Genomic DNA, 17155 nt, shown 5'->3' on the forward strand with positions numbered 1-17155 from the left:
TACTGAGGGATCCATTGTCTGCAATAAGAAGTGAGGCCTATAAAGGCTCGCACCTCCTTTTGTGTTCTGGGCTGTAACATATTTACAATTAACTGGATACGGTCGGGTGTTAGCTGTCTCCCCCATTTGGACAGCAAGTGCCCAAGGTAAACCACTTGCTGAACACAGAATTGCAACTTCGAAGGGGACACCTTGTGTCCCTTGTCAGCCAGAGAATGTAAGACTGTCAGTGAGGCATGTTCACATTCGTGTTCACTTCGAGCGGTGATCAACAGATCATCGACGTACTGGAGTAGGGTAGTGTTGTCAGGCATGTGGATACTGTCAAGCTGTCTTTTCAATGCTTGGCTATAGATGCTGGGGCTTTCTGTGAATCCTTGAGGTGCGCGTGCGAATTTAAAACTTCGACCATTTAAACAGAATCCGAAAAGGTATTGGCTGTCCGGATCAATGGGGACACTAAAGAAGGCGTTCTTCAGATCAATTACAGTAAAGAACGTGGCTTCAGAATCAATTGCAGTCAATAAAGACGATATATCTGGGACCACAGGATACTGTGGCACAATGCATTTATTCAATTCGCGCAAATCGATCACTAATCGATAAACTGGTGGTGCGCTTGGATCAGTGCGTTTAAGAATCGGAATGATAGGGGAATTGCAGATATTGGAGTCGGTCTCTACAACCACTCCTTGGGCAATGAGCTCGTCAATGATTTTCAGTAAAGCCACTACAGCATCTGGTGGTAACTTGTATTGGCGAATTCGGGGTAAGACAACTCCTGGCTTGAGTGTAACTCGATATGGTGTAATGTGCATACAACCTACATCAGTTGGGCTTTGTGCCCATAACTGTGCAGGAACATTCTGTAACCTGGGATCAATATCTCTCAACACATAGTGACCTTTAAAGTCACGTAAAAATAATCTAACTCCTTCCGGAGAACAACATATGACTGCTCCTAGAGCCTTCAGTGTCTTGATACCTAACAAGTTTTCTGGACATGATTTCGTAAGCAATAAGTCTGTAGTTTGTGATAACGGACCAACTGCTAGAGGAACTGGTTTTGATACTTCATTAATAATAGGTTTTCCTGAAAAACCAAGGGAAACATTCTGTGAGCCTGAGAGGGGTGCCCCTGGAACCTCGTCGTGACTTATCGTTGTTCTGCTTGCCCCTGTATCAATCAAAAACTTTCTATCTTTCCCTAATACCTGGCTATGTACATAAGGACCCTCTTGATCTACAGGAATCTCAATGAGAGGCAAGCCAACTTCCCTCTCTAGGCTGTTTCATGTGTATCGCTGATACTCGGGATAGTCAGTTTGTGCATACTGGTACATCTGCTGAGTTGCATGTTGTGTTGAGGCAATTGGCTGTGGCTGGGGTACTGCTACGGTCTGTACTGTCTGTTGTGGAGCAGGCATAGGCTGTACATTCTGGGGTGCGTGTTGGTGGACCTGATCCTGTCTAGGAGGACGCGGTCTCTCCTTAGTTTTGCCTGTTGCTATATTGTATTTTAAAACAGTGCATTCATTTATATAATGGCCTGGCTGTTTGCAGTAGTTGCAAGTCCCTTTAACGGGAACTGCTGACTTATTGGACTGTGTCATGCCGTTTTTCTGACTGTCAGCTGGAACTGACTGAGCAACTAACATTTTCATTTTTGTGTCTTTCATACGTCTTTGTTCATGATCATGTTCTTCCCTAACTCTGTTCTGGTGGTACTGTAACATTTGTAACATCTGGGAAGGCGTGTTTGCTTGCCATGTGCTCTCGACTTTTAATACACGATTCTTAACTTGAGGCAAGGAATTCTCAACTAGTTTCATTACAAAAAGATGTGGGTATGACTCGCTACTCGGTTTCAGGCCACTATTAATAATAAAACATTTCTCAAACCTAGAATAAAAATCACTAGTGTCTTCATCGGGTTTCTGTTTGCAGGCTGAGATTGCACCCCAGTCTTCCTTTTTAGTAGACAATAATCTTGGCAGAACCTGTACTAACAATCCTGGTAATGCTTTAGTTTTGTCCCCAAGCCCTAGACCTGGGGTTCGAGCCGTTTCTTCATTCTCTAATGCAGCCCAATCAATCTTTTGCTCTCCTACCTCCCAGTCTTTTTCTTTGAGTTTCTCGTAAATACCGGCAGGCAGTAATACTTTCAATATTTTCATAATGTCGGGATAGGTATAGTCTCCCATAAGTAACATGTCTTTTATTTCACGGTGAAAACCTGTTGGATCTTTATCATGACTAGGCACTATTTTCTTCATTTCTAATAATTCCATTTTAGATAACGGTGTGTACACGAAAACACGTCTAAGGGTGTCATCGGCATTCTGGACTGGATGTACTTCTCGTAAGGGATTCTGTCGGTCGAAGTAAAACATTTTCCTTTCTGGGGGTGGGGCTGAAACAAACTGTGGGTTCAAGAAAGCACTATATCTGTGTCGCTGTTCTAGAATTACTTTAATTAGATCGGTACCTAGACCTCTCCATTTATTCATGAGTAGTTCTATTAGTACATCAGATAAGGGACCTGGATCAGAACGTTGGCATTTATACAATAAAAGAAGGTGTTGTATCATGTATATACCAGCCAGTCGCTGTTCGTCTGGGGACAGATTCAAAAAGGTTTGTGCTACTGTGTCATCATTATACATACTAGAATTGTCAGCCCATTGCACTGCTGACCTGGCTAATTCTTGTTCATCCATAGAATTGAGTACGTGGTACCCCATCCGATGTTGTAGTACTTTATCGGCAGCCTGAAATAGATGTTCAGGCGTTTTCGGATTTGACATAGCAGAGTGAAACAGTCGCTTGCTTTCTGGGCGTAACGTTTTATCAAAGGATCTACCCTTACCTACATAGGCTATCGTGTCTTGACTTATATGCTGCGATGTTTCTACTGTTTTCTCTGGCTCATCCTCCTCCTGGGAGGAGGCTAGATCGTCTGATTCGAGTGGCTCCTCAGTTTCTCGACGAGCATGTATATCTATGATTTCTTTACGGACCTTTCTAACCATAGCATGTATACTTTTCTCTCTATCATGTTTACCCTCAGCCATGTTCTGACTCCATCTGTTCAATTTATCCATCTCACTTTGTGGAAATCCTGCCTGATCTTGTTCTCTTATCAAACAATTAACCAAAAATCGCATAATTAAACCTTTGTTCTCAATTTTCTGACGTGACATGGCGTCACCAACACTCTCGGGTCCTTCTCCTGTTCTAATACAGTGATACATTTTGTCTAGATGTTCTGGCATTTCTGGTAACATTATCAGATAATCTGTAACTCGTCTTAAGCGTAAGGACGCTAACAACATGGGTCCTGACGTACCAGGCACAGTGTCGTATCTACAATCTGTAAGCTGTTGTCTGAGCTGTTCTGCTGCGGCACCTTTAGGTGTCCGCGCCATTGCGAAATCTCTCATTGTCACTCGATGTAACTGCGGCGGGGTTCGAAAACCTCCGGATGCGCCTCCTGAGCCGGAGGCGTGACCATAACCTGGCTGCGTTGGGACCTGAACTAGGCCCATCCCAAAAGGATTAAGAGTATTTATAGGGGGTGCAAGATTCGGAACAGGAGGGTTAGGTGGGAGGACCTGCTGTTGCGGACCCGGGGGCTGCTGATTATGGGGTGCAGGTACATGTGGGACGGGTACATGGGCAGGTGCATGAGTATAAGCTGGAGCTGCATCATCCAAATAGGAAGAAAGAAAAATCTCTGCTGCGGTCTTGTGACGTAATTTAGTCGGAACCAATGGAAGGGGCAGATTCTTTGGTACTTCTGGGGTCGCCTTGGGCAGGCCCTCGGCCCGAACTGGATACATGCCTTTATTAAGCGTACTCAGTTGTCGGTCTACTTGTTCTGTTCGAACTCGTATACCTTCCTTGACTAATTCGTTTTCTCGAGTCTTCTCTGAATCTTCTCTATGTTTCTCTGCTTTTCTGAATTCTTTTTCTGTGCGTCTATGTGATTCTTTACGCCATAATTCTATGGCGTCTTTCTGTGACTGTCGGGCTTTCTTTTTTCAATACTGCTTCCTCTACTCTCATGATGCACTCGGCATCCCATGTTCCTGAAACAGGCCATCTATATTGCTCTTCTAAGTGTTTGGTATAATCGACCCACAAGTCTAAGTACAGTATGGCACCTAAGCCATGCTTGTGGTACATAAAGTGCCCTGGTGTGTCCCTAGGTGGAACAGGCACTGCTTCTTCTAGAATCCCCTTTCTAGTTCCTATCTGTCGTAACTTACTGAACAGCGGCATTTTTGAACCTTGATACTTGATACTTACTCGAATTCGAACACCATAAATACAATATACACAGTAATGCAGATCAAACAATCACTCATACCACGACATTAAAACCATATATTAACTAGTAACATTTACTTGATGTACTGCTAAACAGCACAGATACACTGCTAAACAGTGCAGACCGGGTCTATGTACCCAAAACCCGTCTCGACCGGGGCAAACTAATGCACCCGTCTAGATGCGTCCCCAGCAAAGGTACTCACCGGGAAGCACGGAACAGAAGGCCTCGGAAAACTCGACACTGGACTGGACTCGACTCGACTCGTGACGTAGGTACTTCGGAACTGGTGGGCCTCAAGACACCTCGGACCTTGCACTCTCGGCTGGACTCGGGTCGGGATCCTCCGCACTCCTCACCGCCTCGTCTGGGTATCAATTGCAGTCTCAGTCACCTCCGTTGGCCTGAGGGAGATACAGGAAATCCTGTGGATGCGCATGAGTGTCCGTCCGGCTGTGGCAGGGGACTAGGGCTGCAACGCACCGCCGGCGCGTAAGGTGGGGGAGTGTCCCATCTGGGGTGCCATTCACTGTGGTAAATTAAATTACCTGGTATCTAATTTCTATGCGGTAAAGTTCATTAAAATAGCTCAATCAAAATAAGAGACACAGAGTCCGTGGCGTCTGAGTTTTGAGGGGTTTTATTCCATAAAATGGAATTGGTTCGAACCAGGTAGCATGATCCATCACCACGAGGGTTCAGGAAGGGAATCATGGACATGTACAATGATTTATTAACAGCACACAGTATATATAATATCATTACAGTGGTGATGGGTTCAGAAGGCGTAACGGCTGAAAGAAAACAAGATAAGAAACATGTGCGTAACAATATGTAATCAGAAGGCGTGCACAAGGGTGAACACGGAGGTGGGTGCCAGAAACGTCACATAGAAGAAGAAATATTTCAGCATTTCAATCATAGAAGTGACGCAAGTGGGTGGATCCCTAGAAGAATCCTGCAGTGTCAGCAGAAATATATGGCAGAGATGCGCACGCAGCAGCATGACGTGTGACTGACGTGGAACTGGAGGGTGAAGGGGACTTGACATTTAACGCTAGGATTAGAGACAGAAGTCTGGTGGGTCAGATCAACTTGTTCCTAAATCATATCTGGTATCTTGTGTTTGGAGAACTGTATTATCTTAAAAGAAAAGGTCTCTCGGGCAGAGGCTATTCTATACTGACTGCTAATGCGTGTATGTGTGTCTACGTGTAATGCGAGGGTCATGGGCCTACCATGGCAACAGGAGCTATGAATTACGTACATGGAGACAGAAAAACCGGGCCCTTTACTCTGCAGCTGGGGGAATGTTTACCTAAACTACTAGACAGGAATGTATTTTCGAGGAGCGGAGCAGATAACTTGAAGGCTGAATACAGTTTTGGCAGGCAGTCAGACAGAGCCGGGCACCACTTGCCGCGCAGGGAGTAAGTCAAAGTTCAGGGATGCAGATGCAGGTCCTCGCTGCAGTTTTTAGAGGCAGAAGTCAGGAAAAGGCTCGATGGCAGAAATCAGGGCCTTCGCCAGAGCCATGAAAACATGAATGTGTACCATGTAAAGACGGTGGCCCGGCACACTTAGGAACTGAATTATTGATCCATTCATGGCGGATCAGAAAGAGGACATGTTAATGTTGGACGCAAATGTATTTGCGTCTTCATAGCGGGTTATGGAGGGAACTTACATGCACTTTAAGCACATACATGGAGCCGTTGGGGTACATAGTAGGGGACACAATTGAGCATAAAAATTCATATTACCTCACAATCACAACGCTGCCATTGCAGCATTGTGATTGGCTTAAGGAAGGGGAGGGAGGCTGCCTGCTTCCTGTTCCTGCAGGAGTCAGGACAGCAGAAGAACAGGGACCCGGGAAGGTAAGTTTTTTTTATTTTTAAATTAACCTCCCCATGCGAAACCCTACAAGAACTCCCACGCGCCCCCTCCCCCCCCACCTGCGAGTCATGCCGGCCGTGACTAAACTAAAGAGGCAAGTCACTTGTCATGCGCACCCTGTATGTGACCCAGCTTCTATAGGTAAAGAAACATTATAATCTATTAAATTAAACAAAATACATTTGTATACAGCTAGTATTTTGAACTCACATATTTGAAGATGCTTTCTTATGCATTAATGAAAAAAAAGAGGGTATGGGGCATAAAATATTCGCCTTAAGATCACTCATTTTAGTTAATTGGGGAATCCGGGATTAATCCCCATGTTTTATGGTTTCACTTCGTACAAATCAGCCATTAAATTGGTATTTACTTGTCTCTCCTTTTTACCTGAAATGGCAATGCTCTGCTTTTAAATCTTTTTGCACGAGAGTAGAGCGAGGCAGGAAAGCAGAAGTCACATGAAAGCTCGGCTCGTTTTGGGCTCGAGGTTCCGGGAGGACCTCGACCTGAGCCAGGCATCTGACTCGAGCCTTGCTCGCGCTTCCAGTGGCTACCCCACCTCTTTATGTATGGAAAACGCATCAAATTCCTTAACATAACTTCTGCTTCCCCAGGCATTTTTGTGAATCGTTGTTCCTCGGTAAATTACAACAAGTGCTGTTTTCCCTGTAAACAAGCTAGCAGAATGACTCTCGCCCAAATACTCTGTGCTGCTGTAGACAAAAGAGCCTTTAATCTCCTGCAGCTCTTGACTCTTACCTCTCCTACCCTGCCACTCCCACCTGGGAGTCACAGACGAACAGAACTGCCAATAAAATCACGACGAATACATGCACAGACCAGCTATTATTTGTAAAAATGCCCCACCTAAGCCCTCGGTGGCACTACTATTTCCGGAAAGAGGTCACTGAGACAAATGAACTGGCACAGATTGGTGCTTCAGCAGCTCGCGACAGCAGATCTTCGGAAAAAGACGGGTTTCCGGCAGAATAACAATGGCAGAAAGTAAGTCCTCAGAAATTAAGTATTTGAACAGCATAAAGTAAGAAGAGAATAGTTAAATTAGAAGAAAGTGTTAAGGTTTTATGGTGATGCTCTCATGACAGCTATTATATCATTCATGTTTTCCTACCCTCATTCACCATAGAGATTTGTTTGTGTGTTTTTTTATTTCACCTCTACACACTACCAGAAAGGAAAACAAAATATAGAAAGTTAAAAGAATGTCCATGCGTCGCACAAACCAAAGGAGTTTAACATGTATCATAAATGTGAAAATTAATCTGCAAGCTTTGAAATCTTTGGCATGCTTCCAAATGCCTACGGTGCAGGGGATATATGCGGAAATCTCCTGTCGCAGCAGCCTAGAAATTAGTATTAGTCCATTTTTTTTTCTTGGTTGAACAAATTTCATCATTTGCAGTGAAGCCATTTTTGGAAGAAACCGACGCTCCTTCTATTCATTTATTGACCATTTTTGGAGTTGCTGGAACTTTATCCCGCAAAAGACTTTCTATAGGAGTTTTGCCAGGGGTATATTTTTGTGTATCATTCCCCAGTTTCTTGTAAAACCCTGAAGAATGTCGGCGCCTACACAAGAGTCAGGGATCGTTCTGAAAAGAGGAGTTGTTGGAGCAGAATTGGAGTAGAAAGTGGCTTGTGTTTCTATGCTATGAAAAAAGTGCCCTTTAACACTTTTGTTGGAATTCGAATTTTAAAAATATCCTCCATTGACAAATAATTTCTGCTGTCTGACAAACCTTCCTGACCATGACGATTTCTTTGGATTATATTTATTGTAATTAGTAAAATCGAAGGCATACGTGAACTACATAATTTTGATATTCTAGTCCCTGGATTAGGGGCACAGTCCCCCCTTTTCGTTTTCCCAAAGGATTTCAATGGGTACCAGGTTATTTCCAGGTGTGTAGTGTTTTTGAAAGCAAACACTACCTGCTTATATGAACTACCTGCACACAGACTAGTAGTTATGGATAACGGGGTGCAATAAGGAGCAGTTGTCCACCCCCACACCCCAAAAATGTCTAGGACCAAATGTGCCTATATCTGGATACCTCACTGACATTTCTTAATCATCTTACATTTTTTGAACTATCCATTGCTTTCGCCATCAATTTGCAACAATTCCTCATTTTAATTCTGGGGCAGAGTACCTGAAAGTTCATGTGGAAAATGGCTAGAGTACCTATTTTACAAAGTAGAATAATGCATGAGTTATTAAAAACAGTTATTATGTACTCTTTGAACAAGAATACCTTTTTGACTCGTGCATTGAAGTGGATATATTAATTTTTTTACATTAGTAGTGCCCAGACACCCTTGTTGGGTAGCAGTTTCATGCTTTATAAATCTTGTATTCATTCATGTATTCCGTGCTGATTCCACATTAAGTTAGCCCCGTTATTAGATTGTCCTCCGCAGGTTATTTGTGTGAATTGAAGCTTTATCTTACCTCTAGTAAATGTGTCATACAACTCACACACGAGTGAGCAAGATGTGCTGGTTTGTCTATTCTGGTAATTACACACTCCCATATTTGAGGCCTGATTATCACACATGAACCACATGCATAAAGAATCCCTGGGTTGTGTGCCCTGCTGAGGATGCACATTGGTATAACAGATGGAGCGCAAGGTGCATTCTAAAATACCAAATGCACCCCACCCCCCCCTCTTGGCGCAGGTGGGCAGTAAAATGTGATTGCTCCCTCATTTACAATTCTAGGCAGCCTTTGTACCCTGCAACTTGCCATTTGGCACACCGGGCATAGTCGCCTAAGAAAAACAATGGACTCCACCACCCACACTCCCTATCAAATTTAAAAGGCCGAAGTAATTGGTCATTCCTTGCAGTCAAAAATGGTCCTAATGAGCCTAAGACACTTTTCCATTGACTTTACTAATACATCTTAAAGGGCTAAATCCACATCATGATGCTACCATTTTGGATATTCAGGCCTCAGGGCCAATATTGCCAGATATAGGGAGTCTGTTTCAGAAAATCCAAAGTCATCATTAATGTCAGATTTGCATTTTATTAGATTCTATGTGAGAACTAATATAACTGTGCAGTCTTTTTCAGCTTTGCATCACGTGAATAGGCTACGCATGGTTCAATCAAACATATCGGGTAGAACCCTAAGCACTTCTTATAGATCTGGTTGTTCTGTGGTTTTCACAGATGAGAGAGTTTGCAAAAGTAAAGTAGATATAAGTAATCTCTGACTCCAGATCACCCACTGATGTCACAGTCTCAAAGGTCTAATGAGAATTCGTCCTGAATCTTTACTTTCTGTGACATCTAAAATGTGCATATTGGAAAATCCTAACTGTAAAAAGGTTTGGTGAGCTATTGCTCCTACACTTCCTGCCCCAGTGATCCCACTGTTCAGTCAGCAAAGTGGAAGAAAACTAATTAGTGCGGTGCAGTGATATCTTCATTGGACATTGTTTTTGGAAGAATTATATCATTCACCCTGACAAATATGGCAGAGGGGTCAACATGGATGAGGATGGAAAAATAATTGACATAAAATGAGTTGAAGTTAGTTCTCTTTAATAACAGAAGACTCAGTCTACTGGATTTTAAGGAAGCTAGAGTGAAGTTGTTTGTAAAGATTTCATGAGGCGAACTAGTCTAGTACAACCATTCAACAAAAAGAGGAGAGAGGATTTAAGCATTTGGGTGATACTGGCAGACTTGACACAAAGGTAAGAAAAAAATTAAGAGCAGTGGGATTGAATTAACGAGGGGGATAGGTGATGAAGGGTAAGAGTACATTCTTTTGATTTCATGATTTGTAAATAAAAGAGATCAGATGGGTGCACTTCAGGGTCAGACTAGGGCATAAAATAGGCCAGGACACCAAACTAGATAGCTATAAATGTAGCCCATATTTGCAAACTGGGGCCATTTTTAGCTTTTAAAGACATGCTGTATAGGTGTTTTGTGAGGTATGGGGAACTCCATGCATTTGTGTTTGCTGCAGGCTGTGTGTTTTGTAATGTCAGTGAATTCAACAGAAAAGCAGTCACACTATATCATAAAACAAGCCCACAAACAATTTAAAAAACTGCCCACACACTGACATTTCAGACCAGCCCTTTGGCACTGCCAGGGTGCCCTGTAGGCCAGTCCTACACGCCACAAATTGACTGAGTGGGGGATTGAGGCAAGTTCTGTTGGTTAGTTGGGGAGAAGAGGAAGGGTAGGGAGTGAGTTTGCATTGCAATTAGTGTCATGCTGGAGGAGGAGGAGAGAGATATTGCCTGAAATTCCATTGAGAAGAAGTTTGGCAAGGTATCTACAGTGAATAGGTGAGTGGGTGCTCAGGTCTTTGAGTAAACCTTTGTTACCCTCATTCAGTTGTCCGTTCTTTTAGAATCAGGTGTTTGTCCTATATCAGTACAAGGAAGGTGGTGTTGAGTAAAATGTCTTCTCCAAAAATCTCTAAATTGACCAACTAAAGAAATCATAAGCCATCATATCTGCATCTACAAATATAAAAACAAATGTGTGTGAGAAAGAGTAAAGTTGCTACTGCACAGCCTTTAAAAGGAGTATGTGAAATGAAGATGTCCTTTGATCACATATCAGCCACAAACCTTTCTTGTTTATTTGAAATAATACATCCTAATTCATCAGTTTTCCCCATTAAAAACCAGCATTGGACTGGACTGAGCGATTTTGGAGCCGGTCAAGCAATTGTGTCTCCTATGAGAAGTATTGAGAGTCTTTAAATAACAGGCTAGGCTACAATGAGATCTTTCTGGAACAGTCTCCTAGTGACTCATTGTATTAAATTGGACGTGCTGGAGACTAATTGTTACATCCAGCTAATTGATGTAGAGGGCAGAGGCATTTTTACCTGAGAGAGATGTCCATCAAGTGTCTTCAGCAAATGCACTAAGACCCCCCATAAATGGAACCCTTCACACTTGTGTGGTTGGGAGCGATTCCTGGCCCCTCCCCGACTGACAGAGACAACGTTCAGGGGTAACCTTATCCACTTTTGCAACAGTTCCTTTGTGCCCTACTGCAAACAATCCAACAGTGCCTGTCACTACCCAAATCCTACATGACAGAAACTTTCCTTCCTTGTACAACTAGAGCTTCTGTGCCCACTCTGGAGGTGTGGCCATGGAAATGGGCAAATCCTCCCCTGTGGTTACTAAAAACCAGTTCTAGGGGCAGCTCCTGTACCCCTACGATTGGTGCCAGCCTGACCAGTTTTACAAAAGGGATGCAGGCCCCTTGTGTGAGCTATATCTGCCAGTGACCGGGCAGGCATCATTTGATGATATGCAAATGGTTCAGCACAACCCCCAGGCCATCCTGTCAGGGGAAGTTTAACTTCTTCCCTCACCCAATGCTTTTGTCTCAGCTTGGGGATCAATTGACCCCTAATCAAGGAGATATTCAGCTACTGGGTAACCAGTGTAACCTTGGGGAAATGGGCTTCCAGAGGCTTTAGTCAGACTAAATCTAACTTTGCCAATGGATTGGTTTGGTGGTTAATACTTCAAAAAGCCCAATAATTCATTGTTACCGTGTTTCTAGGTATATATTAACGGCCAATGATTTCCTATGGAACAGCTATTCCTGCTATTGTGAAATAATTTTTTAGGGTTTTTCACTGTAAGGACATGAATAACATTACATTTTTACATGTCACACTTTTAAATGTAGTGCACCCTGCCTTATGGGTATTTAATACTTAGGGGGACTTATTAATATTTAAAAGGAGGGTTTAGGCTTGTCCAAAGGGATTATTTTGACAAGCGGAATTTGCAATTTAAACCTGCACAGCCAGGTTACTGGTGCTAGACCTGCAGTCATGGTTTGTATTGTTACTATAGTGGTGTTACAATGTGTGCTGCAGTCCAACAGTGACATTTAACTTACAGGTCCTGGGTACACTTTGTACCATAAACTGGGTACATATAGGTAAGTTAAAGCAGTCAAGCTGTGATTTAGTCAATTTGACATGTTTTAGGTGTAGGAGCACATGCACTGGACACCTGACAACTGTGAACCAGTGCACACCTTGACAGTGAAATGTGATTGTGTTCAACCTGAATTTTTTGCCAAAGCTTACAATGAAAACAATAAAAAAAGATTTAAAAAATAACAGAAATTTGCCCATAAAAAATGGCTTGAGAACACAATTCTGGATGCATCGCACAATACCACATAGCATAACTTCAAAGACCCCTTTTGAGTTATGCAGGGTAGAATTTCCATGTCAAAATTACATCCACGTTGAATTAAGGGGGTAAGAAGGAGCGTGATGTTGCCAATCCTGGTTTGAAAGATACTTTGTGTACATGTGTTGAAAACAAACAAGGTAAAATGGATCAGTATTATGAATAGAGAAAGTCACCAGTTTAAAGCAAACTATTGTTGGTGATATTTTCAGGATTAAATACCCGTCCAAACAACACAGTTGTAGCAAGTTTGGAAACCCTTTACAGTCGGTCAGAACATCAGTTTCCGCGTTAATGTAGGACAGCAGTTAGCAATGGTAACGTCACACAATCTCACACTATAGCCTGAAGCAAATGAATCCGAAAAAAGTGACACCAATCATTGACTTCCTTTATAGAACAATACACGTGTCCTCATTATCAGAAGTGACTTTTTTAATATTAGAAGGGATAGAAGATGTAATATCCTGTGATTCATATGTGCAATATTAATGTAAATAATATCCCAGTATCTCCTCTTGTCCTTAACCCCCTTTCCCTATGAGTCTGTCTGCATACATCCTCATGTGCTGTGTTATCATCAAGAACTCTGTGAGAAGCTATTGGGTGGTTGTCAGTTGGGGGATTTGTTCCGAGATGAGGTGGCTTACAGATGGTAATAAAGTTTGTAGCTCTCCTTCACATGTGCCTTCGTGCTTACAACCAACTTGACAGCAAGTACAGGATTCACACGTCAAGGAAGAATGCTGATTGCACCTTTGCTCATCTGGAAATTACAAACGTTGGCTAAAATTACATATTTTATTAACATTTCTGTAAGGAAAAGTACCCAAATCTGTCGAAAGCCATAGCATTTCTACAACCGAGCATTCCCACATTTCTCTTGATAATAATGGTACCCCTCTTGTGTGGCTGGGCCTATCACCCACAACAAGAAAGGCCCCAAATGCAACATAAAGACCTCAAGATTTTACCTTGAAAGTTGCGCTGTTGATAGCTGCGGTATTTGAGTCTGAGCTTGTTTGCCCTTATCCCCCAGTTCCTGGAGTGCTTCTTGATTTTATTCTGCCCGCGGCCTCTATGTCTCAAATGGCAGTCAGCCATGAAAAATATAAACGTAAATATTGTATGCTTTCTGACCCTGTTAAGCCAGCGGTTCTTGGTGGGTTGCCCACAGTCAGATTGTCTCCAAGTAGTCTGAGACTCCAACATTGGAAACAATGAGAGGTGGTCTGTGTAAGAAAAGATGTCCCTCCACTTTTGGCCCCCATCTGGACTGCTAGATGCTGGTTTTCCCCTCTGACAGTGCTCTGAAGAGTAAGAGTATGAGTCTCCAGTGCCAGTGCTCTTTACCTAAAACTGTTATGTGTGAATTGGCAATCCCAATTGACAGAGACTTTACCCCCTTATAAGCTCCTAGTATATGGTACAAGGGGTACCCCAGGCATAGGTGGAAAAGGCGTGCCCAGAGTTGCAGCACAGTTTTGTTCCACCCTGGGTAACCAAAGCAAATGACTGGCAGTAGGCCTGTCATTGCAGACTCAAGGACCAGTGCAAACTGCTCTAACTCAACTCTGCTTTCACCATGTGTGGGACACTCAAATGCACTGCTTTTATGATATACCAACCACCCCTAGATAAGGCCTCCTGTACCCAGGAGGCAGGGTGCAGTGTAATAAGAGTGTAGACATTTAAGTGCAAGCTTATATGTCTCTATAGTATCTTTACCATTAAAGTACACTATCAATGATAGGTGGTTCATAGTATAACATGGGACTTGCACCTGGGCAGCTCCTGGTTGCTAGCTCCATTATGATACCACCTAAATATGTCAATTCTGGTGTCAAACAATGTGCCTTCTGTCCCCTAACATAAATCTGGTGTCCAGGGAAGTCTGCCATGCAATAAGGTGCCACCTTAGAGGTTACCCACCTGGTTACCCCAGCTTCAGTGTGCTCTAGGTAGAAAAGGTGACCTACACCTCTGGATGTGGTCACTACAGGTGTGGATTAGCTGCAGTAACTAGCTGCTCATTAGCTGCTAACTCACACACCCCCAAACCCTCCTAAATATAGGATGTAAGGTACCTCCCTGACACCAGAACCTCAGATTTGAACAACTTACTTCAAAGAAGAACCAAGAGGAGACCTGTGTCGTGGACAACAGGACTTTGCCCACCAGCACAAAGCGAAAGAGGGATACTTTGCCCCTGATGCAACAGATTTGGAACTAAGTTAACGACCCTCGTCCTTAGCTGAAACTCAATACCTCCGAAGAGATGGACCCTTGTGGAAGCCAGAAGCACCCTCAGTCTACCCTGGACTAGTGGCATTAGTCACTTGCAAACAACAGGTGAAAACACTCACTGGATCCAAAGAATCGCTGGCCATTGGGTCCTCCGATGGATCACCCAAATCCAAGTGGTCAAGTGCATTGTGGAAGTTGTGCCTCACCTGCCCCGAAGTTTCAGGCTGCTACATTACTCCCCTCGACCTAGTAAAGTTCCAGAAGCTTTTCATTGTGCTTACCGCAGCCAAGGCTTCTTGGTCACCAGTTCTGTAACCGACCTTCACACAACTCTGGATCTACTGAGAACACCCTGCAACGATCATCCATCGTCAGTAGCTGTGTACGTGTTGAGTTTTTGTTTTTTGTTTCTTGCACCATCATGTAAGCGATAAAAACAGCACCACCCACAACTCCCATTCAGCACCAAGGACAGCTAGAATACCTCTGCACCCGGACTCCACGGGCTAGGTAAAATTGATCAGAATGCTGTGGCCTGGTCCTGGGGCTCGCATCACCGTAACTCTATAAGGATTCCAAGTAATTCGACATGCAGGTGACCGATTGTCACTTATACATTTTGCTGTTGACCTCAATGTTATTTTGACTATATATTTTTCCGCACTGATTTATTATTGCTTAAATAATCTATAACTCCTGTTATATGTATGCTATTCTGTTTGTTTTGGTGTCTAAATTAACCCCTTCGATGTGGATGACAAAGCCAGCTCGTCATGGGCGTTACCTGCGCTACGCGGATGACGAGCTGGCTATGTCACAAACCGCGCGATTTTTAAATTTCAGCGCACAGCGGGAAAACCCTCTAGCGCGGTAGCGGTTAAGGATTTCTCTTGAGTTGTGTCAATTACTTATTGTCCATGTTAGTACTATGAAATGTTTAACACATGTTCCTCTAGTAAAGCCTGACTCCTCTTTGATACTCTACCAGGACTAAGCTACGGATTTATTCATGTGAATCCAAGGACCATCTTTAGGGTACTAAGATAATATTACATAGTACAGCCACCCAGCCATATCACATAATATTCCGCTTTCCTACAGTCAGTTTCCCATTCATGCGTCATTCTAACAGAAGACCCTAATGAGTTGATAAACCACGTGCTCAACTAAGTGTATCAGAAAGCTCTCCATAAAACACAAAACTCTAACCTGGGCATTCATCCAGATTCAAGGGGTCACTGACAACTGTGAATCAACAACCTCCAACCAGACATTCTCTTTTTCTGTAGACCCCAAAGCGCTGGGCCATTTAATCAATTTTTTTTAAATTATTGTCATAATAGTAATAATAACAACTTTTTTATATAGCTGTTAGTGGCACAGTTTTTTTGCATATGCAGTGTGAATAAAAGGTATCAGTACTTAATAGTATTAATTGATGTTAATGGTACTAAATTAATGGTATTAATTTTTCGACCTGGGAAGGGTAAAATGCTAATTTGATCCTGTGGGCGTTAGAACTCATTCTCCTGCTCGGATCCTGTTTATGTGGAACCTCTGAGTACAAGGCCACAGAGAGGCTTTTTATTACTTCATTTTTGTTGGGGACTGGCAAAGTGCTTCGTTGGAGCACAGAGGTCCTGATTCGGAGTCAGGTGGAGTGAAATTACTACATGGAAGTTTGCTGTGCCTGAAACTGGGTTGGTAGTTTTTTCCACACCTGTTTTTTCGGGTTGTAGGAGAACCAGACGCAATGTTTCCGGCCAAAAAAATGGCATGCAGCAGCGGCCAAGCCTCATTCTCCATTGTTATTCTGTGACAGAAAGAAGCATACTTTGCTCCCTTCCTCCCTCTTCCCTCCAAGAGTCCCCTCACCCCATCTCATCCAGAGGTTCCAACATACATGTATCACCTGCTCATTCACTGTACTGTACTGGGGTGGGAAACGGCCTTTACAACGAAGCCGTTTCCACGTAATCTTTAACCACGCATGCAGTACAACGCATGCGTGGTTACCACTAATGCCTTTACCACGCATGCTTTTACTACGATGTTTGTAGTAAAGGCATATGTGGTAAAGGAAAAAATAAATAAAGGGGGGGCTTGGGGGGGTCTCCCCCCCAAATAAAACAACTCACCATAAGTCACGTCGGCATCATAGTCGTTAAGAGAAATCGGGAAAAAAATGCCGTTTTCTCTTAACGACGTATGACGTCACCACGCTAATAGTCGAGGAAATGTTTATGCGTGGTAAACGAATTCCGTTGTAACGCATGCGTGGTAAAGGTATGCGTTGCAACGGAATTCGTTGTATCATCATATATTCTACTGGGGTTGATTTACCGCATGCTAATGGTAAAATCGCAAGTGATTTGACAATTACCCTTGTACCATTCAAGTTGTAATTAAGGCCTGTGTAGCGAAGGTGAAGGTTTATTTGGGAATT

The 17155-nt window shown here is 43.1% G+C and overlaps 1 protein-coding gene across 1 annotated transcript in view; it reads left to right on the top strand.

The window, feature by feature from the left end:
- The first annotated feature begins 7084 nt into the window (after positions 1 to 7084).
- TGM5 (transglutaminase 5) overlaps positions 7085 to 17155 on the top strand; it is a 199850-nt gene continuing 189779 nt past the window's right edge. Inside the window, exon 1 of the mRNA XM_078651955.1 lies at positions 7085 to 7240. Within this exon, the coding sequence (XP_078508081.1) occupies positions 7231 to 7240 (10 nt within the window). The 5' untranslated portion in view covers positions 7085 to 7230. The remainder of the gene's footprint in view (positions 7241 to 17155) is intronic.

Source organism: Lissotriton helveticus, chromosome 7 (assembly GCF_964261635.1).
Source record: "Lissotriton helveticus chromosome 7, aLisHel1.1, whole genome shotgun sequence".
NCBI classification, from domain to species: domain Eukaryota; kingdom Metazoa; phylum Chordata; class Amphibia; order Caudata; family Salamandridae; genus Lissotriton; species Lissotriton helveticus.